At 48.4% G+C, this 23,912-nt stretch overlaps 2 protein-coding genes across 7 annotated transcripts; both read left to right on the forward strand.

Annotated features, from left to right (window-relative positions):
- Positions 1–2,767: 2,767 nt before the first annotated feature.
- CNBP (CCHC-type zinc finger nucleic acid binding protein) lies at positions 2,768–11,650 on the forward strand. Of its 5 annotated transcripts, none has more exons than XM_056501592.1 (5): positions 2,768–2,931; positions 8,890–9,009; positions 9,278–9,370; positions 9,547–9,745; positions 10,584–11,565. In XM_056501592.1, the coding sequence occupies exons 2-5, from the start codon at positions 8,907–8,909 to the stop codon at positions 10,699–10,701; spliced, it is 513 nt and encodes a 170-aa protein (XP_056357567.1). In that variant the 5' UTR covers positions 2,768–2,931; positions 8,890–8,906; the 3' UTR covers positions 10,702–11,565. The 5 variants fall into 5 exon arrangements, with proteins under 5 accessions (XP_056357567.1, XP_056357565.1, XP_056357566.1 ...); XM_056501590.1 differs by having other exon boundaries at positions 2,798–2,931; positions 9,275–9,370; XM_056501591.1 differs by having other exon boundaries at positions 2,800–2,931; positions 9,278–9,369; positions 9,543–9,745; positions 10,584–11,650.
- A 1,344-nt stretch (positions 11,651–12,994) lies between these two features.
- On the forward strand, positions 12,995–19,752 carry ISY1 (ISY1 splicing factor homolog). Of its 2 annotated transcripts, none has more exons than XM_056501584.1 (11): positions 12,995–13,104; positions 13,452–13,474; positions 14,109–14,160; positions 14,872–14,937; positions 15,370–15,412; positions 15,581–15,693; positions 15,863–15,980; positions 16,606–16,728; positions 16,943–17,046; positions 18,666–18,752; positions 19,034–19,752. In XM_056501584.1, exons 1-11 carry the CDS (start codon positions 13,102–13,104, stop codon positions 19,139–19,141), a joined length of 840 nt encoding a protein of 279 aa, XP_056357559.1. In that variant the 5' UTR covers positions 12,995–13,101; the 3' UTR covers positions 19,142–19,752. The 2 variants fall into 2 exon arrangements, with proteins under 2 accessions (XP_056357559.1, XP_056357560.1); XM_056501585.1 differs by lacking the exon at positions 12,995–13,104 and adding an exon at positions 13,226–13,233.
- Positions 19,753–23,912: the final 4,160 nt, after the last annotated feature.

Consider the following 23,912-nt stretch of genomic DNA (forward strand, 5'->3'; position numbering starts at 1 on the left):
GACTCATTTTGCCCTAGAAGACTGTATATAGCTAATTTAGCATAGACACTCTGGAGAAAATGAATGACAATCAGCCAGCAACTGGAACAGTTCTCTACCCACAGCTCTGAGGAAAACAATGCAACAACATGGGTTGCAGCATGTGATTTGTCGTTTTATTTTCTCTTAAAATGATTTGGCTCTTCGTCCAACACTTCTAGGGATTGTGTTAGCAAAGATATATTACTGGAACAACAGATCACCTTCAGCTGGGAAGGCACTGGAGCTCCTCTGAGCATAGCTGTTCCCTAATTGCTCTTGAAACTTGGGATTTTTGGGGCAGACAGTGGGCCTGACATAAAACTGCATTTTCCTTGTGTGCAAGATATGCAAAGATTTTGTACTTGCACCTTGTTTTCTGTCTCCTTTTTTTATCTAGGAAGTACTGAGCCAGGAACAGATGTCATGCTCCTCACTTTTGTTCTCTAACTCCTTTGCCTAAATATCAAAGAGAAACTTGCAAAACAAGAATTACAAGTTTTATGAAGATACAACAAGCCAAACTAATTCTTGAGGCAAGTACACAAAGTAAATGCTGTTGAAAGACTCTCTTACTATCTGCTGGGGGAGAATTTCCTCCATTATAATGAAACATAGCTAAAAATATCCTGTATTATAAGAACACTGGAGCTGAATGTGAGGCAGTACACTTAGAGAGGATGATTAATTGATGTGTCACCAGCAGTAACACTTCTTGAGTAAAGCATTTTCACTCACTGTTGCACCCTGGTTCCACTTCAACTAAGGGAAAGTCCAGGGGATGATTTGAAGTTCTTTTAGATAAAGAGTTTTGGTTTGCTCAGGGCAATTTATCAGCTGTATCAGTCACAAAAAGTTTTTATGACAGTAAGTCTACAGGTAACACCAAGATTAAGCTTGGAGTTTCCTGGGCTCATGGACAGTTCCAGAAGCACAACCAGCAAAACACAAGAAGTTGTTAGAAGTTTTACTAAAGAGGTTTGTTGGTCTGAAATTCCTGAGTCCTATTACAAAGACTCAGAGAGAAGCCAGGTTTTATTACTTCAGAAAATGTAAAGTTTTGATGAAAAAAAAAAATGATGATATATGATTTTGTTTTTGCAGCCTTTGTGAGTGACATTGATCTGTTGGTTGTTTCTTTTTTTTTTCATGCAGTGAAAAAAAGGATGATTTATAACTCTGAGCACTTCCTTAGCTCCACACGCTATTTTTCTTCCCTTTATTACCTGAAAACAGCGGTAATTGATTGAAACTAAAAGTAGGACTACTTGTGAACAGGATTGTAATGTATCCAAGGCAACCAAAGGCCATGAAAATTATGCTGGACTAGGACTATGACATAGACATTTAAAAGGTAATTAATGGGACGAAATGCTGTTACTGGGGAAAATGTTATTATGAGTTCAAAGCCCATTGGTGACGCTGATGTTTTACTGAGAGGTTCATCCCCTTTTCACAGCTCGGGATGGTTTAGTTCTATGGAAAATACAGCGTGTTATAAACCGCGCCACACAGACACGCAAACACAGCACTCAAAACACAAATGAACCCAAGTCCCTCTTAAATGATCTGCACTTAACAGGGTTGAAAAGACACACGTTGTTACTCATAGTCTAATTAAAGTAACTTAACAGTGCTATAATATTAGATTTACAGCTTGAGGAAAGGTCAATCCAAAGTGTCTCCACGATCTGCCTCACACGTTTCATTCCTGAGCCCGGGGGCCCGGTGGGGCTTTTTTGCACCTGATGAGCAGGAAGGGAAAGACATTTTAACAAAAGCATGACAACTAATTGTGGGTAACGCTGTTGTGTTGCACTTGCTGCACTACCCACGTAGAGGTGCAGTTTGGGGCAATAACTGACCAGTAACTCATTTACAAAGTTGCCATCCTCAGAACGCTGAACTAAGCGCTAACATTACTTCTGAGCTTCGCGTAACGCACAAAGCCCGAGAGCAAATTCTGTTCAGCAACTCGAAGAACTTTTTTCGCTCCAGCGTGTCGGCTGCCGCGCGTGGAATGCCCGCGGCTGCTGAGCGGAGCCCTCACGGCTGAGGGGCCCCGCAGCCCTCACGGCCCCGCGTCCTCCATTTCCTGCGCCGCGGCGGCGCCCGCGCCCCGCCAAGATGGCGGCGGCGCCTGAGGGCCGGCTGAGGGCGGGATGCGGCCCCTGCCCGCTGCCCTCCGCCCCATCCCGGCCCCCGAGCCCGTTCCAGCCCCGAGCCGCACCGCGGGCTGTCCCCGGCGCTTGGCGGTGACTTGGCAGGGCGGCGCGGGAGCGGGACGGGGTTGCTGTGGGACGGGGCGGCGGCGAGTCCCGGGCAAGTTTCGCTGGGGCGTGCGGGGTTTCCCCCGCAGGCTTTGGGCTGCCCGGCTCCGCGCGACAATGTGTGCGGGACAGAGCAGCGGGGCTGAGCGCGACACAACATAGAGTCACCGCGCGGAGCGGACTAGGCCAGGCCGGGCCGGCCAGTGACAGGCCGGTAGTGAGACGGACAAGGGCTCCGACTCTCCCGCCAGCCACTCGGGTGTGCGCGGAACCACGCCGCCGCTGCCGGGGCTGCGCTGTGCCCGGGCTCGGCTGTGCGCGCCGCGGGCAGCGGCCGGCGGTGAGTCACGAGGAAACAGCGCGAACTCAGCGCCGCCATGGCCACCCCGCCCGCCCCCGGGCAGCGCGCGGGAGGCGCGCCCCGCCCACCCTCTGGCCGCCGCTCCCATTGGCCGGCCCGCCGCGCCGCTCCGCGCCCATTGGCCGAGGCGGGTCCGGCGAGCCGTGCGCACAGCGGCGGGGCGGGCCGAGCCGTCGGGCCGTGTGCACACCGCGTGTGGCGCAGGAGCGGGACCGGCGGCGCCGAGCGAGCGAGCGGAGCTGAGTCGTGCGGGGGTAGCGGCCGCGGGGAACCGGACCGCAGGTACCGCCGGGAGGCTGTGTGGGAACCGCAGGGCAGCGGCCGGGAGTCCTGCGGGGCCCTGAGGGGCCAGCGAGGGCGCTGCGCGGGACGGTGATGGCGCTGGCGCACTCCGGCCTAGCGCGCGGGAAAGTGCGGCCGGGGGCCGCGGGCGCCATTCCCGGCCCCGCGGCGCGCCGGGGCGCCTGTGCAGGCCGCTAGAGCCGTGAGGGCCGCCGGCCTGGAGAGGGCGGCGGGCGGCGGCCGGTGAGTCAGGTCTGGGTTCCGGGAGCGCCCAGGGAGCCTGCGCCGCCCGGGGGAGGGAGGCCGGGGCGCTGGGCGCGGGGGGAGCCGCTCCGCCGCGCCCGGCCGCGGCCCTGAGGGGCCTCACGCGCGGCCTCCTGGCCCCGGGTGGTGGGTGGTGGGCGGCGGGGCCTGGGCAGCGCTGCACGTGGCCGCCTGGGCGCGGGGAGGGGGAGCCCGGCCGGCCCGCCGTGAGCCAGCGAGTTTGGGGTAAAGAACGTCCTGTGAGCCTGGAGACTGCGGAGATCGCGCTGGAATGTAGTTCTTTCTTCATTAAATCATTATTTGCCTTTTTTTTTTTAATATTTAATTGTTCGTCCCCGCTGAACTCCGGTCGGCGGGGCCGAGCGGGGCCGCGGCCCGCTCACCACGTGGTTCCCCACGTGTGAGGCTCTGCCGGAGACGAGGGGGTCGAGGTGTCGCAACTGTTCGCTCCGACCACAGGCACGGATGGAGGCCTGCTCTAAATCCAAGTGTGACCTATAAATGGATAGGAAAAACAGCCTGTGCCATCTGCAGATCGCGGGCTGTGGGGCGGCCTTTTATTTGAGTTCCTGTCGGGTGTAGTTCTCAAGTAACCGCTGTTAGTCATTTAGCAGCCAGCATTGTCACAGCGGATTATTAAACCTAATAGTGAGTTCTGGTTTCCTGTATGCACTCCGTGTGATCCCATTGCCACGCAGCTTTGGGGTTGCCTAGTCCGTTTGCTTCTGGGCAGACTTGCCTAGAGAAGCGATCCTGCATCTGTCCTTAGAGTGAAGAGGTTAAATAAGTTCACTGTTTGTGTGATTTGCAGCAGTCCTGAGAGTTACAGGTTTAACCTGACATTTAAACTAACTTTTCTAATGTCTGGGCTGAATGCTATGTTTAAGGCATCACATATTGTTTGTGGTGTTTACTTTTAATTTAAAATTTCGTACGGATACACATTAAAGATTTAAGGGGAAGATGGTCAAATGTGCATATTTGTTCAATAGGGTTTATCCCTTTCCATATTAAGTAGTATGGATAGGCACCAAATGCTACTGAGTCACTCCTTGATGAACTTTTGTTCTCTTTCTTGTTTGTGTCAACAGAGATATCCGAGAATTACTTGTCGAAGTGGAGTCATGATGTCCTTTTGTCCTGGTTTCTGTCCCCTCCTGAGTCTTAGTTAATGTTCAGCACTCCTGGCTCAGCTTGGCTGTGACATGTATTGAGGGGTCCCAAATGGAGCATAGGGATTGCCTTTTCACTTTGGCAGGTTTCCTTGAATCTTCAAACTGGTTTCCTTCAGAATCGGGATGTTGTTACCAGCTGGTCAGAATCCTTAATTTTTTATCTTGTTCCACTGAGAGCAGAAGAGGGAGGCAGTGTGGAAATTAACTACTAAATATTGAGTGGCTTTGGTGACAATCGGGTATCCTGTGTTCAAGTAATCTTACAACATGTTGCTTGGGAAATAAAAACTCCTTAAAGATGTTATTTCTTGTAAAATGAGTAATGCTTTGACTTCTCTTTTGAAACTAAATGCTAGATTATGATTAGGCTTTCTGCCTCTTCAGTGCTGCAGAGGACAGCAGAGCTGTGCTTCCTGTCACGTTGGGGGTTTCATCATGCTCAGCTTGTCCAATTCAGGTGTGGTGCTGTGGGTTGGTCACAGCAGCCTGGGAGGGTCCTGCTGATTTCCCAACGCGTGCCTCTGGTGGAGCTCCTTGCAAAGGGCTTTGCCTGTGCCGGCTCGAGCAGAGGGTTTATTTGCTGTGTCCTTGGGTTGAAGGAGTGAAGTCCTGCTGATAGCGCCTGCAAGTGCTGTTTGTAGGTCAGTAGAAGCACTGAAGCAGAGGGAAGAGACTTGCCCCTGTTCTCTTGGGCTGTTGGATCCTAAGGATCTGCTGGTATCCAGAAGAATCCTGAGTAATCTCAGAGGTGAAGTTCAGCTTGCTTTTTACTATGTGGAGCCCAAGTTAGTTGTGTTTTAATTTGTTAAAACAGCTGGTTCTCTGGAGGGCATCTAGGCTAAAAGACGTGTTAAATGAGGAGTGTTACAGTGGAGTTTTGTGGCAGTTTTTATATCATCATGTCTAAAAGGGCTACTAAAAACAGATCTGAATATTGCTGAAGCTTATGCATAAAGCCTGGAGATTAATAGTACTTCTTCTAATAGCACCCTCTTCTTTTAACTGCAAAGCCACAGAAAGGTGCAGTTTTCTCCTTCAGAGTGTGAGAGAGGAAACTTCTTGTGTCAGAGGTGGTTCCTACAACAGGGAGAATCACCAAGAAACTCCCACTTTAAAGTTTGGTGCTCAAATTGCACTCAAAAACTTCACATGTGACCTAGGAAAGTGCTGTGGTGGCACAGGGATCTTTGTCATCTGTCCTGCTGTTTAGCAGTGTGGCTATCACACAGAAGATCATCTAAAATTCATTCTTAAAAATGTTTCAGCTTCCAGCTGCTGTTACAGAGATATGTAGGAACAGTTTAGGTAAATGGCTGCCTTCTCCAGAAATTTAAGGTTTGAGGTGAAAAAGCACAACTAGGCTTGAGTTTCTGAACAAGTTTTGGGAGCTAATACAGGGGCAGTGCTTTGCTATATCTTGCAGAATTTGACCTGTCTCAGAAATGCTAGATGAGGCCGTAGTTGTAATTTGTTTTCCATTACTACTTTTCCTGCCCTGGTGAGGTAAAAATCTGGTTTTGGTATGTAGGGAGGGAGGGGACGATGACACATGGACAGACAGGACAGGCTGCTTTGTGTAACACATCTGAGCTGCGGAAAACAGTGATAGCTGTGACTGAAAACTTTCCAAGAAGACTTAGGTAGCTTTCTTGCAGGAGACTTACTTAAGGTGGCCTTGATAGATAAAAGGAACTGTTGGAAACTTGCCTGTGATGACAAAATGGAGGGGTATTGACTAACAGAGAAGTGTTTGAACTTGGGTGGTTTTTACTTGCTCATTTTTTTCTCTTGGAAGTAACTGAAAACTGTACTGGTGTCCAGAGTGCTTGGAGGCTCTCCATTTAAGGACTTGTCTTCTGAACCAGCCTTTTCTGGATGTTGGTCATTGAAGGTAGCTGTTGGCTTTCTCTGGAAACTGAATCCTTACAGTTCACTCTGCTGGGAAATTCTTTCCTGTGTTAGGATGCAGGCAAGTAAAAGCAGTGTCAACTGCTGTCACCAGTTGCTGGTGAACCCTTTGCATTTCCAGATCCTTTACAGGGAGGATGCAGAAGTTTAACGTGTAAATACTGTTAAAGAGGAAGAGAAGCTTCAGGCAAAGGGTATTTGGATACGTTTAAGGTATCTAAGGATGGAGCAGTATGCTTTGTAATCACGTTTGTGTGGCAGCTGTAACCCTCCACTGCTGGTGAGCTCAGTAGGGGAACAGGGGCCTCTGAAGATAGAGGTTTTTAAATGAATCTCGGTCTAGAAGGATCCTAGCACAGAGACTGGTGTTTGACTTTGGATTTCTACTTCAGTTTGTGTAATCTTTACCAATTTGCTATATAGCTGAGGAAGAGAAACATGAGGTTTTCCTTTTTAAGGGGCAGTTAAAAACAAAAAAAAACCTCTGAATCAGATTTGAAACTTCTCTCTTGACATTCCTTTGGGGCAGTGAGTAGTGAGCTTTTGTCCCTCATGCAGCTCCTGACCCAGACTGGCAGAAGGACACACTAGCTGTAGGTTGCCATTAGTCTTGGTATAAAAGCTCCCCCCGTGTATCTGAAGCATATATATTTATTTAAACTTCAGAGACCCATCTTGCAAAGGAAAAACATCATCCACTCTGGTGCCTGAGCCCAGTTCCTGCAGTTGGCTGTGCCTGTGTTTTTCCTGTTTTGCAGTGTCAACATGGTTGCTATGAAAACAGGCATAAACAATGGCACAGTGAGTGCCAGCTGCTGCCAGCAGAGCGGGCCCTGCTCAGCCCTGGTGTCCTCAGAAGACGTTGGAAATCTTCAACACTGAAATGAGGCTCTGTCAGAAAAGACTGTGTTATGTGTGAAATCAAGTGAATCTCTTTAAGTGCTCCAACCACTAGTTGGTTTAGCTTTGTTTAGATGTGTCTAAGGTCTTGTTGCAGCTGTTCACTCCAGAACTTCATTTTGAGGACAAAAACCATCATCTGGTCCAGCTGAAAGTTAGATGTGGGGTTACAGAGATGGCGTGCTAAAGTATGTACCTCTTGTATTTTAAATTCTCAACCATCTACTGTGGTTGGAATAAACACTTCTGTGCAGAAGAGAGAATTGTTTTGAGGGAGGAGTGGATAAAAAGCCACAGTAAATTTGTGAAACATTGAGGTACTTAAGAAATAGGTTAATAACAATTCATGTTTAGATGCACATACTGTATTTAAGAGCCAAATGTCAGGATGCTAATTCTGGTTCCTTCTGGAGGTCATGTGTTCTACTGCTCCTGTAGTGGCTTTCTTCAAGACTCGGCTTCTGGGATGTTCCTGTAATCTGGGATGCTGGAGGTTTGGGAGGAAGGGAATCATTCTGTGGCTTGAATAAACTGCAGGGTTACAGGGGAATTACCTTGAAGGGGGATCAGGTAAACTGCCAAACATGTCAGATAATGATTCTACTTCTGGATAAAGTAAAATCCAGTTGGATAAAAAGTTGGAATGTTGGATAAAGAATTGGGAGAGAGTACGTGAGGTACTTAAACTTCAGGAGACTTCATCAAAACAAAGTTTGACGTGCATATTTTTAGACTGGTGTACTTTAAGCTTGTCTTCAAGCACACTTTTAAAAAGACCACAGTTTAAATGTGTAACTTCTTTGTTCTTTTCTCTCTGGCTCTGGAAGTGTTGTGTGAGTGTGCTGCAGCTCAGGGAGGTGTGGCAGTGTGAGCACAGTGTGGAATCTGCCCCGTGCACCATGGGCTGTGCAGGCCGGCTCTGCTCACGCAGTGCTGTCCTCCATTCCCAGTATGGGCAAAGCAGGGATTGTGCTGATGGACAGTCTGATGCTTCCAGAGCATTCTAAAGGTGTTTATGTGTCTGCTTTCTTAACATAATAAAACATTTTCACCTGGAGTGGAATATGCATCCTGAGCTATAGATTAATTAAAAGGTGTAGTTTTGCTTTTCAGAGTTAAACTACTGTTCAGGTCATAAAAGACCTAAAATCTTCAAATGTTAAGCTAAAGGGCTTTTGAATGCTTTAGGTTCAATACATAAAACCTATTCTTACACTTGGCTTCTAGTCAATAGAGGTAGTAGCTGCCAGGCAAATCATTCAAGAGAAAATGTACCAACTACCAGTAGGAAATTACTTGTAGAGATTAAGTAACTGGCTTTTGAGTTTAACTCTCAGCAGTGAGGAGAAGAGCGTGCTTTCCTGAAAGGGAAAATGACATTAAGGCTGCTATTACAACTGTTAAAGGGATTTCCTTCTCTTTTTCCATCTCCCTGAACATTTGGTAAGTTCTCGAAGTAAAGAGTGGCAACAAAATACTTAAAGGGAAAGTTCCGTAGCACACTGTTTGTTCAAAGCAAAGTGGAGGCAGACTTTTACCCTCTGCTGCAGTGGTTTGTGTGGTCAGATCAGATACTGTACAATAAAGTTTTGACTTCGCTGTATGGTTTCCATTGCCTTTGCTGAGATGCTGGGAAACTCTAAATCTCTCATTTTAATGTAGCTTTTGGCTAGGGGAGCAGAAGGTGCTCAGAAATGTCTTTCTTGTTCAGACAGGTGATCTGCAGCCATGAGCAGCAACGAGTGCTTCAAGTGTGGCCGCACTGGCCACTGGGCCCGGGAGTGCCCCACTGGGATGGGCCGTGGCCGTGGGATGAGGAGCCGTGGCAGAGGTGAGTGGTGGCTGTGCTGTTCTGTTTGTTTGCACAGCAGATCACCAGCTGGCTGCTGTGTGTAGTGAGTAACACAGGCTCTGGCAGAGTGAGGAAGCTGAGACTCAAATTGGTGAGAAGAACCAGGGAAATTCACCTCTACCTAAGAGTTTGGCTAGGGGCTCTGAGAATAAAGCTAATTTGTCAGTTTAGTTTGTGATGGATTCTTAAAAGCATTCTGAACTTAATACTTATGCCAGCTTGTTTTTCTTTTACCTATTTCAAGCAGGCTTCCAGTTCATGTCTTCATCTCTGCCGGATATCTGTTACCGCTGCGGTGAGTCTGGCCATCTTGCCAAGGACTGTGACCTTCAGGAGGATGGTAAGTATCACTAAAGATCCCATCTCTTCAGTGCCACAGGCAGAGCTCTGTGGCTGAAGAGAAGGGTGCAGGGATTCCCTGGGACAAGCTGTGCACGTGCCCTGTTGAGAGCATGCTGCCCCTCACACTACCAAGGTTTTATAGTCTTGTTTGGTATGTTTTTCTTATTGTGGAAGCCTGCTATAACTGCGGCAGAGGTGGCCACATTGCGAAGGACTGCAAGGAGCCCAAGAGGGAGCGGGAGCAGTGCTGCTACAACTGCGGCAAGCCCGGCCACCTGGCCCGCGACTGCGACCACGCAGACGAGCAGAAGTGCTATTCTTGTGGAGAGTTCGGGCACATTCAAAAAGACTGCACCAAAGTGAAATGCTATAGGTAAGGACTGGCAGGAGGCAGCTGTGAGATGCACCTCCTGCTGGGTGCATTCTGTGTCTGGTTTTGGTTAGGAAATACAGGTTGTTTGAACAGTTACCCGCTGTTGTTCAAAACTAAGGCTTAAACACTTATTAGCAAGGTGGAGTACAGATTCGTTGGTGCATCTCTAGGTGGCCACCCAAAGCAGGTACATGTTCAGTCCTTTGAGCTGTACAGGAAGGGTCATGTCCTTTTGCAGAAGGTACTTGGCTGTAGCACAGAGTTGGGTACCCTGTGTCTTCTGCCAGAGCTAACAAACCCCAGCTGTACAGCCCAGCTGGCTGGCACAGCCAGCCCCTGCAGGAGCACACTGAAGATGCTTTGGTTATGGCAACAGTGAATAGAAGTGGGTGTTAAATAGATTTGAAATGCCATCTTCAGAGTGTTGTATGGTTTTTGAATGCAGGCATATACCAGAAACAGCACGTTCCTGAGTGCAGTATTTTTCACCCCCACCAACATTCCCTTCTGTGGAGGAAGGAGAGAGAACATGGTGTGTTTGAGTTAAAACAAGGCTAAACTACAAGCATAAGCATTGGGCAAAACTCAAAACACCTGCAAACACACAAAGGTGGCTTACAGTGATTCTGGCATATCCAGTGCTTTATATGAGTTGATAATTTGGGAGCAGTTCATGGTTCTGCTGAAGACAAACTTGCTTCATGTCAGAGAATTCTGGAACAGAATCCTTGAATGCAGAACTAGGGTTGCACGAAACTGAAGTAGGCAGTGTCCTTGACAGAGTAGAATTGTTGCTGTGAGTGTTGTGGCTGTTCTGACACGAGCTTTTCTTTTGCAGGTGTGGTGAAACTGGCCATGTAGCCATCAACTGCAGCAAGACCAGCGAAGTCAACTGCTACCGCTGCGGCGAGTCAGGGCACCTTGCACGGGAATGCACAATTGAAGCTACAGCCTAATTATTTTCCTTTGTCGCCCCTCCTTTTTCTGATTGATGGTTGTATTATTTTTCTCTGAATCCTCTTCACTGGCCAAAGGTTGGCAGATAGAGGCTACTCCCAGGCCAGTGAGCTTTACTTGCCGTGTTAAAGGAGGAAAGGGGTGGAAAAATCAACTTTCTGCATTTAACTACAAAAATGTTTATGTTTAGTTTGGTAGAGGTGTTATGTATAATGCTTTGTTAAAGAACCCCCTTTCCGTGCCACTGGTGAATAGGGATTGATGAGTGGGAAGAGTTGAGTCAGACCAGCAAAAACCCTCTCTGGGTTACAGGGAAGTGATCCTATGCAGGAGGAAAGAAATTCTGGAAGTGTCTAAACTTCCTCATAACTTTTATTTTATTACAATGGCCTTGGATTGTCTGACCTCAGTAGCTGTTAACACCAAGTGATATCTGCATCAGGCCCTACCTAGAGCATATAGCTGAGTGGGAGTAAACAAACAAGATGCACATGCCTGTTAATGGCCATGAGAGAGAGAGAGAGAAATCTGAAATAAATCTAAAAGTAACAGTAATTCAGTCAGTGAATGTTAATGTTGGAGATACAGAATGCAATGGGAAGCTTTTGAATAAATATCTCAAAGTCAATCTGAAACCCAGACATCAGTGCTCATAGCATAAACAATTTGGAGCTATTCAGGAGTTGCAAATAAATGCATTTTCACAGAAATCAAGATGTTATTTTTGTATACTATATCACTTAGACAACTGAGTTTCATTTGCTTGTAATCGGTTTTTAAAGTAAGATGGTAAGAGCAATTGAAGTCCTAGAACATAGAAAATGTAATTTTAAACTATCAATAAAGCTGGAGGAGGAAGGGGAGTTTGGCTAAAGTTCCTTTTGTTTATTTTTGGTTTTCCTGTACACAGTGCAAAACAACATATTAAAAGGGGTATGTGGAGGTTCAGCTTGGCCTTTTCTTTTGTACTGTCTCATATCTTAATATGTCTGTACGTGTTCATGGGAGTGGGGTCTGGATGTGGGGCTGATTACATCAGTGCTGGTGGAGTTCAAACATTCCATGGAAAAACCATTTAAGGAGGAGGTTGCTGGAGGTTCGGGGAGTTCCAGACTCTGAGTAGGTCAGTTCTGTCCAGCAGTATTTGAGCTTTCACAGTGGCACCAAGAACTTAAAGCATCTGCATTTGCCCTGTCCCTGCTTTGTTGGTTCCCTGGGGGTCAGTGGCCAGCTGAGAAGGGAGCTGGCAAACTAGATCTATACATCCACCCAGTGAATAAAAGTCTTGGTGTGCACAAAGGCAGGACTGGAGGAGGGGTGTCGTGGTGTTTGGTGTGAAGATGGGATTTTGCCGGGAGTGCCTCAAGCTCTGTCAGATCCTGTGGAATCTGCAGTTAGGGGTAGGGACGGGCTTGGCTTGTGTTTGAATTGTCACTAAAGGTTTTCCTTTCCAGTCCCAAGGGCTGTGTGTGCTGTGGTGTCTGTCCCTACAGTAGCAGGCTGGCAGTCTGCAGCTGTGCTGGAGACGGCTGCCCTGGCACTTGTGTATCTGTGATCACTGCCAGGTACTGTCAGGGTTACAGTGCTGTTAATTTTGGAAGGTAGGGTGAAATGTGTGGGTTCTGGGGCAGTGCAGATACACAGCACATGGTTCATCCTGCTAGGTTGGGACAAGCTTAAGTCTGCACACAGTTAACTTAGTTAAACAGCAGCAGAGTTTGGACCTCTCTGATTACAGAGACCTGAAAGTCTTTGCGATTCAAATGACAGCTACAAATGGGGTTTTCCTCTAAAAATCTGTATTTTTCTATAAAGAAAACAAGATTTAAAAGCTGAGGAAACCAGGCTGTAAGTTCCAGAAGGAGAAAATGACTTCAAAAGGAGATGTCTTTTCCTTGGTCATTTTTCTGTGACAACATTGGTGCTGCTGTTCATAGTCATTTTTTTCCAATTGAACAGGAGCAAGTGGTGATTCCATACATTGTGGGATGGGGAAAAAGTCAATTCTTTCCATGTTTCATGTTGATCTTTTTCGCTAATACTGAGGCATTTGTTAGGGCAAATAACTCATGAAGGGGTTACAGAGCAGGACTGTTCATCGGGAATTGGGTGACAGGAGAGAGCAAATTTAGCTCCCATATTAGAAGGAGGTGCTTCGGGCGGTGCCGGTGCCGTGGCAGGGGTGGCACTGCAGGGTCCGCCGGGCCCTCCATCCGCGACCCCCGTGCGACCCCGAGCCCGCCCGCTCCGGCTGCGCATGCGCGCTGCGGGGTCACCCAATCTGCGCGAGCGGGGCGCGCAGGCGCACTGGGGAGCGGCGCCGCGTTCACTTCCGGGGCTGGGATCGGCGGCGTGCGCGGCGGGACTGAGCGGCTGAGGGGCCGGAGAACAGCGGGACCATGGTGAGTGAGGGATTGAGGGGCTCAGGGACACAGCGGGACCATGGTGAGTGAGGGATTGAGGGGCTGAGGGACACAGCGGGGCCATGGTGAGTGAGGGATTGAGGGGCTCAGGGACACAGCGGGACCATGGTGAGTGAGGGGCAGGAGAACAGCGGGCCCATGGTGAGTGAGGGACATTGTGGGGCTGAGGGACACGGAGGGACCATGAGGGCTGAGGGGCTGCTCGGCACTTGTCCCCTGGTGCCGCTGCCGGCGAGGGGCTCGGAGGGGCTGGCCCGAGGGGCTCGGAGGGACCGGCGGCGGGGCGGGGCCGGGGGTGACCCAGGCCCTGTGTTTGTGTCTTGCAGGCTCGCAACGCGGAGAAGGCCATGTGAGTGCGGCGGGGACACCCAGCTCGGGCCCGGGCCGCCTCGGCTGCGGCCAGACCTGCTCTCCCACATCCCTGCTCGCTGGCCCTGGCTGTGCCTGATCTCTCACATCTGTGCCTGGCTGGCCCATAGAACTCACTGTTCAGTCTCTTTTAAAGCACCGACAGTTTAATGATGCTTCTGGGTACTCAGTTGTACATATGCTGGCCCAGAGGCAGTGGGAGTTGGAGGGCACCTGCACACACCTACCTGGTGCTCTGGAGCTCCTGGAGCTGTGCTGGGTGGTTCTGTGCAGGAGAGACCCTGCAGCAGTGTACTGCAGGCTGGGAGAGAAGTACACTGAAATGTGTTGTAAAGGACCCTGCGGTTTTAGGGAGTTCCCATTTGGGGAACAGAGATGCCACACTAGATAGGAGGAATCAATCAGCATTGCTTTACTTGAGAATGAACCAACTGAGGATTTCTAGTGTTGAGAAGTGGTTAAATGGAAGAGCTGGAGGTGGTCAGTGAATGTGTTCAGGCCTTTTTTTTCTGTAACTAAGATGGGTGTTACATATCCATTATAAACACCCAGAGCAAAACTTGTTGTTGTTGGAATGTGGCTTTTTGAAAGTGAATTTGCTTTCTTCTCTTTAGGACGGCCTTGGCAAGATTTCGACAGGCCCAACTTGAGGAGGGCAAAGTCAAGGTGAGATCTAAAAGCCCTGGAGGTTTGGTAACTCAAGGCAGGCCTTGTTCACTGGTGTCCTGTGCTTGACTCCAGTTAGAAGGAAGATATTTCAGCTGACTATTTCACTATTTCAGCCAGGAAAATTGTCCACTACAGATTCTCCAAACCATTTTTTACTTTTCTGCTTCATATTGTGTATTATTCAGAGGCAGTTTTTAGTAAAAAAGGTAGAGCCTTTTAATAAAAGGTAAAGTTGTGGGGAAAGGGACAAAATAACTGCACACAAAACCCTAGAAGCAAGACGATGCATTAGTTTGTGTAAGCAAGCCAATGGAATGTGAAGAAGGTTGAGAAGAAGGCACTATATAAAGTGGAAAAATTACATTGCTTAGTAGTAGCAGTTGAGAAAAGCTTAACCTTAAGGAGGTGGTGTGTGCTGAAAATGGTGAAACTGTCCTGAATGGAGCATTTTTTGTATTGGAGAGGATTATGGGGTGTTTTGAAAAAAACAGGTTAGGTATTTTGGTTTGGATAAAGTGGATTTAAGTATGTCTTTATAGTCTGTGATAGTTTAATTTCTAAGGGCTGTAAATCATTATTGTTCTCCACTTCCTAAAAATCCATGGCCCTGGAGCTTGGTAGCATAATTTGGCATTAATGGAGAAGTAAAGCCTGTGTGAAATGCTGTGTGCCAGCTGATTTTGATGTGTGTGGTGTTCTGTCTGACAGGAACGAAGGCCTTTCCTTGCATCAGAGTGTAATGAGCTGCCCAAAGCTGAGAAATGGAGGAGACAGGTAATGTCAACCTGTGGATTTTCTAATTCTATAGTAGATAGAATTTATAGATTCCTTTTTAGATAACCTGCTTACAAGGGGTTTTCCACACACGTCAGTATCCTGACAGTTAAATCACAGATAATTTTCTAAGATTGTACAGCTCAGTGTTCAAAGTAGCTCCTACCATGTGTGGTTGCCCAGGACCATGGCCAGGTGAGTCTTTAGCTTCTTCAGGGATTTCAGTTCCAGGTGTTTGGAGCTGCTGTTCCAGTCTTTGATTATCTTCCTAATAATTTCTTTCCCCTTGAATTTAATCAGAATTTCTCCAGTTGCAACTTGTATTTTATTGCAACTTGTCCTATTGCCATGCACTTCTCAAACAATCTGTCTCTGTCTTCTCTATTCCCTCCACTGATTTAGAAATTAATTTCTGTGTTTTTATTTGACTAGATCATTGGGGAAATTTCCAAGAAAGTGGCACAGATCCAAAATGGTAAGATTTTTCTCACCATGTTTTATTTTTTTGAATATCCAGTCATAAGCAGTTACAGTAAAAAATCCCATTTCATGTGAACTTTGTTGTTTCCATTGCATAAATTCTGAAATTCCTCTGGTGTTTCTGTGAGCTGCTTGATTTATTGCTTTTCTTCCTCTTTAATAGCTGGATTGGGTGAATTCAGAATTCGGGACCTGAATGATGAAATTAACAAACTTCTGAGGGAGAAAGGACACTGGGAGTACAGAATAAAGGAGCTAGGAGGTCCTGATTATGCTGTAAGTGTGGAATGTCTTGTTCTGCTTACAAGTGAAGTGACTGCTGAGAAAAATATGTAACATTTAATTACCCAGGGAAGACTTGGCCAGTGTTATTTTTGTTCAGCCCCTAAAATGTTTGGTTGTATTAGAAGAAAGTTTTAAACTATGAGCTCTATTTATTTTCCAGAGGATTGGCCCAAAAATGTTAGATCATGAAGGGAAAGAAGTTCCAGGAAACAGAGGCTACAAGTACTTTGGGGCTGCAAAGGACTTGCCAGGAGTTAGAGAACTTTTTGAAAAGGAACGTAAGTAAAAAGCAGTTCTTCCCAGACATGCATCTGTGTAGGAAAATACCTTGAGTAAAATGCTGTTGTAGTTTGTGGGGAGTGCTGCTGACAGCATTTCTGAATGTCTTAGGTCAGCTCAGTGAAACACTGAGTACAGGTAAAGTTAATTGAATGCTAAGAGCACCTTTGGCTGTTTGCAGTTAAGGAAATATAGAAAGGAGTAAACTGGTTTCTGCTGGGAATTCCAAAAGGCAAGGACTGATGTCATATAGAAACTTTCCATATAACAGGCAAATTTTATTGAGAAGTTATAAATAGGACTAGAAAAAGATGAAGAAAAAGGGAAAGTTGGGTTGTCCATAATTTTAGAAGCAGGAATGAGTTTTCCTAATCAAAAACTGATATAAGGGGATGAAACTTTGTTGTGGAATGAGTGGGCCTAAAAGTGAAGCAAAGACAAATTATGGGAAGTACTCCAGGATGTGGGGGAGGCATTGGGTCAGTTTGTGGTCTGTGCAGGCCAGAGGGTGACACCAGTGCTCCAGTGCTGGCAGCAGGCAGCAGGGTGCCGTGAGGCTGGGGACAAGCTGGGGACACTGAGCAGGTGATGGAGTGACCTGATGGGTGACTGGTGTTCTTGCAGCCCTGCCACCCCCACGGAAGACTCGGGCTGAGCTGATGAAGGACATCGACGCCGAGTACTATGGCTACAGGGATGAGGATGATGGGATTCTGGAGCCCCTGGAGCAGGAGCATGAGAAGAAAGGTATGTGAGATTGCAAACCTGCACAGAGCAGCCCAGGAAGGGGTGAAGGTGGACTCTGAAGTTAAGGCACCTTTTTTTTCTGATGTAGAGGGTTTAGGTGAGAAGTTTAAGTCCATTGGAAAAGCTCTGGCAATAAGACCATTGTCTTATTGACCATAAGTCAGCTGCTCTGACTGGCTCTCAGCCACACTTGCCATTTTCCTTTGCTCCTCAGTTATAGCAGAAGCAGTGGAAAAATGGAAGATGGAGAGAGAAGCACGACTTGCAAGAGGTGAGGAGGAGGAGGAGGAAAACATCTATGCTGTCCACGAGGAAGAGGTAGGGGATGGCTCAAGTGATGTGACTTGTCTTCTGTGCTCCTGTCTTGGTTTGAAGGACAGGTGTCTGCTAAGAAAGGCAGAAGCCTCTCTTTGAAATGGAGAATGTAAACCCCCCCCCTCCCTCCAAATTATAATTTGTAAATTAAGGGGCTCTCAGGCAAAAATATGGGAATAGGAGTAACAGTTCTTTACTAGGAAAATTAAAATAGAAATACAGTATTACAAAGAACAAACCCAAAGCACTGACAGAGTTAGAATACAACCTGGCACCCTGTCAGTCAGGGTGTTGGTAGCAGTCCCATTAAATGGTGGCTGCATCTTTTTGGAGTGACAGATGTGGTTCTGTTGAAGCAGGGGTTCTGTAGAAGGTGCAGTTTTCCTCTGAAGGTCCAGTGATGATGTAGAAGGGTGTAGTTTTCTTCTGGAATCCAGTGGAAAAAAGTCTGCTTTGATGTTCCAAATCTCAGTTTCTATCTAGGTAGGAAATGTTTGGCTCCTCCCCTTGGCTGGAGCATCTCCCAGTGGGATGATGGAATTTTATCAGTCATGCACTGGGACTGAATGGGCCATTAACAGAAGATACTTCCCTGGAGGAAGGATGGGTGTGGAAAAGATAAAGATGACTGCCCCATTAGCAGAGAATATTTCCCACTAAGATAAGAATCACTGCCCCACCTGGTTTCAATAGATGGTGATAGAATACACACTTTAGGTCACATCCTGCATTGCTACCTAAGACAGCTCCCTTCTTGTGACTGTGCCAAGGACCTGTGTTCTGCTGCCCTGCCCCTCTCCCAGTCTGACCCGCTACTCGGGTTAGTAAGAGCAGGGGAGTGCTCTTGGCCCAAGTTTAGGGAGTGCTGGAGGCTGGCAGGTGAGGACAGACCTTTCACTGGAGAGAGAAACACCTTGCTGTGGTTGAAGTGGCACTGCTTTTGTCAATAAATAACGTCACACTGCCACTGTGAAAACCCAAGGAGTGCAGGGCCTTGTTTACACTTGGATCATGATGCAGCTGGTGCTGCTGTCACTGCTGTGACATGGCTCTTGTTTCTTCTCCCTGCTCCCAGTGAGATCTGCAGAAGGGTACTGGAAACAAGTTCTCATTTCCCAGTCTGTTTCTACGTGGGTTAAGCACAAGAATAAAATGGAGGAATCCATCAGGTGGCTCCTCCAGTACCTGTTGTATTTGTATTATCCTGTGGTTCATGAGCCCAGCTCTTGGGTGTGGGACCAGAGCAGTACAGAGCTGTACAGGGAAGTGTACCTATGTTTTTAAAGCACTTGCTGTCTTCTTGCTTAGCTGGCTTCTCTTCTACTCACAGCTTTGCTGTGGCAGCCAGAGTTGTGGAAGGGGAGGAAATACAGTTTTACATTCATGCCCATGCCACAGCAGAGCAAAGGCCATATGAGAAATGGAAGCAGTAATGCTGAAAATGTCAAAGAGCAGGATCTGCATGTGATCCTTGTGTTCCTTTTGTGCTGGGTCCTCTGCACTCATTCCTGTGTTTGTAGTGATGACTGTGCTTTGTTCCTTCTGGCAAAGCAAGTGAAAAAGGGTTTTTTTAATGACCTCTATAGAAAATAAACTTGATGTGATTTTTTTTCACTTTTTAGTCTGATGAGGAGGGTGGCAAGGAGAGAGAAGGTGAAGATGGCCAACAGAAATTTATTGCACATGTTCCAGTGCCAACTCAACAGGAGGTAAGGCATAACAGCACTCAGCTGCAGAGATGCACACTGGCTTTTGCAAGACACATCTTAATTTACATCAGGTCATCAGTAAAAGTGCCCTAAATTTGTGATTTCTGTGACTTGACTCTGCAGCTGTTTAATCCTCTTGTAAATGCTATAACCCTTTTCACCTGAGAATTTCTAAAACCTTCCTAAGTATTCCATAAATTGGGAAGTGTTGTGGTATAACTGAGCATCTGATGTTTCAGCATCTCAGCTGAGCTGAATCCACCTTGTTTTTATTTCTGCAGATTGAGGAAGCTCTTGTACGGAGAAAGAAGATGGAGCTGCTCCAGAAGTACGCCAGTGAAACCCTCCTGGCACAGAGTGAGGAGGCAAAGACACTCCTAGGATTGTAACATTGCACCAGTGTCCTGGTTTGTGTGTAATCCCTCCCAAGTTCTGGTAGCAGTGGGTTTTGGCTCTGGAAGTTCCTCTGGATGTGGAGCAAACTGCTGGAGTTAGTGTGGTGTGCAGAAGGAGAACCATCATTCTGGTTTCTCCTCTAGGATGACTTGTACTCCAGTGCTGGCAAAGGTCAAACCTTGGTGAACTTGTCTCTAACAGCTTCAGTGCTTTCACCTTGGGAAGGGGTCTGTGCAGTGGGGCCTCTTACAGACAGAACCACACCCAAACCTGGATGAGAACCCACAGTGTTCCTGCCATCCTGTCTGCTGTCCTGGCTATAAGGGTTTTGTTGAGCTGAGAAGTAACTTACACTATTACACCTGCTTAGTTTACCAGAGTAACCTGGAACCTGTCTAGAGGTGCCTTGAAGGCAGATCTTATAGTGACTTTGGAGGAGATTTGATTCTTTCTAAAACACCTGCAAATGTCTAAAACCTGTTACCCTTTTTGTGGTTTGTAGCTGTGCCTGGATGAACTGCTTAAATGCTGGACATTCCAGCAGCTACCGTAAAAAAACTTTGCAATACCTTGTTTTTTTTATTAAAACTTATTTACAAGCTGATGTCTGTTTTATTCTAGCTCAAAGGATTGTGGTGATCCTCTAATGGTAGCCAAAGACTGGGATCATAGACAGCCATCCCCATAGGGATTTGAAGCTCTGCATCCCCTGCTGCTCTTGGCTCATGAATACTGGGACAAGAGGCAAGGTAGAGCCTGGTCAGAGTCTTATGGATGACTAATATTGTTGTACAGGTCTGAATGACATTTGAAACTGGACATCTGCAGCCATGGAGTGTTTCTGTCTGAGGAATGGAGTGTTTAACAGCCAAGTTAAACTGTTCAGCATTTTTGGATGCTCCCAGTATTTATCTGTTACAATCTATTGTGAATAATCCACTCCAGAACAACCAAAGCTCTAAATTATAGAGACAAGCTTTGGGTTACCTGATGCAAGTGATCAAACAAAAAAAAAACAAAAAAAAAAAAAAACCAAAAAAAAAAAAACAAAAAAAAAAAAAAAAAACACCAAAAAAGGGAAATTGAAAAAGTGAAAAGCATAGCTGCCAACTTAAAACCTTAAGAAAACCCCCCCAGAATAAATGAAAAACTCAATTATTGGTAGCAAGCAGACAACTATCATCACAAACACATCACTTCCCTCTTCCTGTCAGCAGTGCAGCTTTCTCTGCTTTGTAAGAAAGCAGCAAATAATGTCTTTATGGCTTGTAATTATGTGTTGTAGATTTTCTAAGCTATATTCTGGAGAGAACCAAACTAGATTTAAGGGGGTGGGGGTAGGAACAGCTAATTTTTATAGCCTGATACAATCTGAGGGCTTGGTAATAGCAATCGTAGACCCCTTTGTCACTCTAGAATCTATGAGATAAAAGAAGACACAAGGGTAAAGGTAGGTCAGGGACAGAGTGATGATAACAAATACAAAAGAATAAAGTGAAAGAATGAGAAAAAAACAACAGGATTGTAATTACATTCATGTTCAAAGGAGTATGACCAACATCATGATGTAAAAGGCAAGTTTATGAGAGGGCTGATCTGTGCCAGCCAACACAGAAAAGGAATAAATGCACAGAAATGCAGTGTGTAACTGCAAGGCAAACTGGCTGCTGCCTGGCCCTGCTGTGCCAGATCCTCTCTCTGTAGCTCTGTGAAGCATTTTCGAGCTGAGTGCTTTTGGCTGCATCTGAGGGAACAAATTGCAGAGTAATCACTGGCCACAGTGGCCTAGAGCAAACTGCCTGTGTCCTGCCAGGCTGTGGAGCTGCTGGTGGAGTCAGGGTGGGGAAGCTGCTGTGGCCACAGCCAGGAAACTGATGCTGTTTGTCCTGGAGAAAGGAGCAGTGGGCAGGATGCTGGGATGTGTGTGTGGTGCAGGCTTATGGCTCATACCAGCTCAGGAATGCCTCAGCCCTGAGCACATCCAGGGTACAAAACAAGTACTTTATGTATTCTTTCTTACATGTCTGCTTCAGAGTCCTGCCCTGTGTGTGACCCTGCCTTGAGCACCAAGGGGATAAACTCTATTCTGTCTGCTGCATCCATTTGGGCCTGCCTTTGTCACTTAGAAATGCATTTGTGTGTTGCATTTAATGCCAGCCACATCAGTTGAAGGCCACCTTCCTTGTTCTGTGTCCTGGTGAGCTCAGTGCAGTCACTGAAGGATTGGTTCCTCCTGCAGTCAGAGGGGTGGTGAGGAATATTTGTTAGCAGCATTAATGCAGATTTACCTAATCTGCATTAGCAGGTGAGCAGGTAAACAGAGACAGCTTTGCAGAGTATCCATCAACTCATGACATTTTGTGCTTGTCTCACTTTCAAGCCTAGCTGCAGGGGTGCAGAGCTGAGGGACTGTGGTGTTTGTGCATGATAGGCTTTTTCCCAAAATATGAATCACAGAATGGGTCAGGCTGGAAGGGACTAGCGAGGACACCTGGTGCAACCTCCCTGCTCCAGCAGGACCATCCCAGAGCATGTGGCATGGGATTTGTCCAGACAGTTCTGGGGTAGCTCCAGTGAGACAACTCCACACCCTCTCTGGACATCTGAACAGGGCAGAAGTTCTTCAGTTCCTGCCTGTTCCTCGTGTCCAAATGGCTGGCACCACCAAGCTGAGCCTGCTCCATCCTCTTGGCTTCCCTCTCAGGCTGGACATGCCCCAAAGCTCCCTCAGCCTTTCCTCACGAGAGATGCTCCAGTCCCTTCATCCCTTGGCCAGGCAGAACCAGACAGAATGTTTGTTCTGATCTGTCACTAAATTGAAAAACAGTTACCTCCTCGGTTGGAATGCTGTACTGACTGCTCTTGGCACTGCTGCCATGGGGCACAACACAGCCGAGCCTCGGGCGGCGGCGGGCGCGGGGCTCGCCGGGTGCGGCAGATCCCTCTCCAGGCACAGCAGATCCCTCTCCAGGCACAGCAGATCCCTCTCCAGGCACGGCAGATCTCTCTCCAGGCACGGCAGATCTCTCCGGGCACGGCAGATCTCTCTCCAGGCACGGCAGATCTCTCTTCAGGCACGGCAGATCTCTCTCCAGGCACGGCAGATCTCTCTTCAGGCACGGCAGATCTCTCTCCAGGCACGGCAGATCCCTCTCCAGGCACGGCAGATCTCTCCAGGCACGGCAGATCCCTCTCCAGGCACGGCAGATCTCTTCAGGCACGGCAGATCTCTCTCCAGGCACGGCAGATCTCTCTCCAGGCACAGCAGATCCCTCTCCAGGCACGGCAGATCCCTCTCCAGGCACGGCAGATCTCTCCAGGCACGGCAGATCCCTCTCCAGGCACAGCAGATCTCTCTCCAGGCACAGCAGATCTCTCCGGTCACGGCAGATCTCTCCGGGCACAGCAGATCCCTCTCCAGGCACAGCAGATCTCTCTCCAGGCACAGCAGATCTCTCTCCAGGCACGGCAGATCCCTCTCCAGGCACAGCAGATCCCTCTCCAGGCACAGCAGATCTCTCTCCAGGCACGGCAGATCTCTCTCCAGGCACGGCAGATCCCTCTCCAGGCACGGCAGATCCCTCTCCGGGCACAGCAGATCTCTCTCCGGGCACGGCAGATCTCTCCGGGCACAGCAGATCCCTCTCCAGGCACAGCAGATCCCTCTCCAGGCACGGCAGATCTCTCTCCAGGCACGGCAGATCTCTCCGGGCACGGCAGATCTCTCTCCAGGCACGGCAGATCTCTCTCCAGGCACGGCAGATCTCTCCAGGCACGGCAGATCCCTCTCCAGGCACGGCAGATCTCTTCAGGCACGGCAGATCTCTCTCCAGGCACGGCAGATCTCTCTCCAGGCACAGCAGATCCCTCTCCAGGCACGGCAGATCCCTCTCCAGGCACGGCAGATCTCTCCAGGCACGGCAGATCCCTCTCCAGGCACAGCAGATCTCTCTCCAGGCACAGCAGATCTCTCCGGTCACGGCAGATCTCTCCGGGCACAGCAGATCCCTCTCCAGGCACAGCAGATCTCTCTCCAGGCACAGCAGATCTCTCTCCAGGCACGGCAGATCCCTCTCCAGGCACAGCAGATCCCTCTCCAGGCACAGCAGATCTCTCTCCAGGCACGGCAGATCTCTCTCCAGGCACGGCAGATCTCTCCAGGCACGGCAGATCCCTCTCCGGGCACAGCAGATCTCTCTCCGGGCACGGCAGATCTCTCCGGGCACAGCAGATCCCTCTCCAGGCACAGCAGATCTCTCCGGGCACAGCAGATCCCTCTCCAGGCACAGCAGATCTCTCCAGGCACAGCAGATCTCTCCAGGCACAGCAGATCTCTCTCCGGGCACGGCAGATCTCTCCGGGCACAGCAGATCTCTCTTCAGGCACAGCAGATCTCTCTCCGGGCACGGCAGATCTCTCTCCGGGCACGGCAGATCTCTCTTCAGGCACAGCAGATCTCTCTTCAGGCACAGCAGATCTCTCTCCGGGCACGGCAGATCTCTCTTCAGGCACAGCAGATCTCTCTTCAGGCACAGCAGATCTCTCCGGGCACGGCAGATCTCTCTCCAGGCACAGCAGATCTCTCTCCAGGCACAGCAGATCTCTCCAGGCACGGCAGATCTCTCCAGGCACAGCAGATCTCTCCCCGGTGCTCCCCCGCCGGCCCGCCTGACGTTGCCCTGACGCGGGTGACGCCGCCCGTGCGCTCACTCCGGGCCGGGCGGGGCGCTCCCCGCTCTCCGCTCCCCGCTCTCCGCTCCCCGC

The sequence above is a fragment of the Oenanthe melanoleuca genome, chromosome 12 (assembly GCF_029582105.1).
Source record: "Oenanthe melanoleuca isolate GR-GAL-2019-014 chromosome 12, OMel1.0, whole genome shotgun sequence".
NCBI lineage: Eukaryota > Metazoa > Chordata > Aves > Passeriformes > Muscicapidae > Oenanthe > Oenanthe melanoleuca.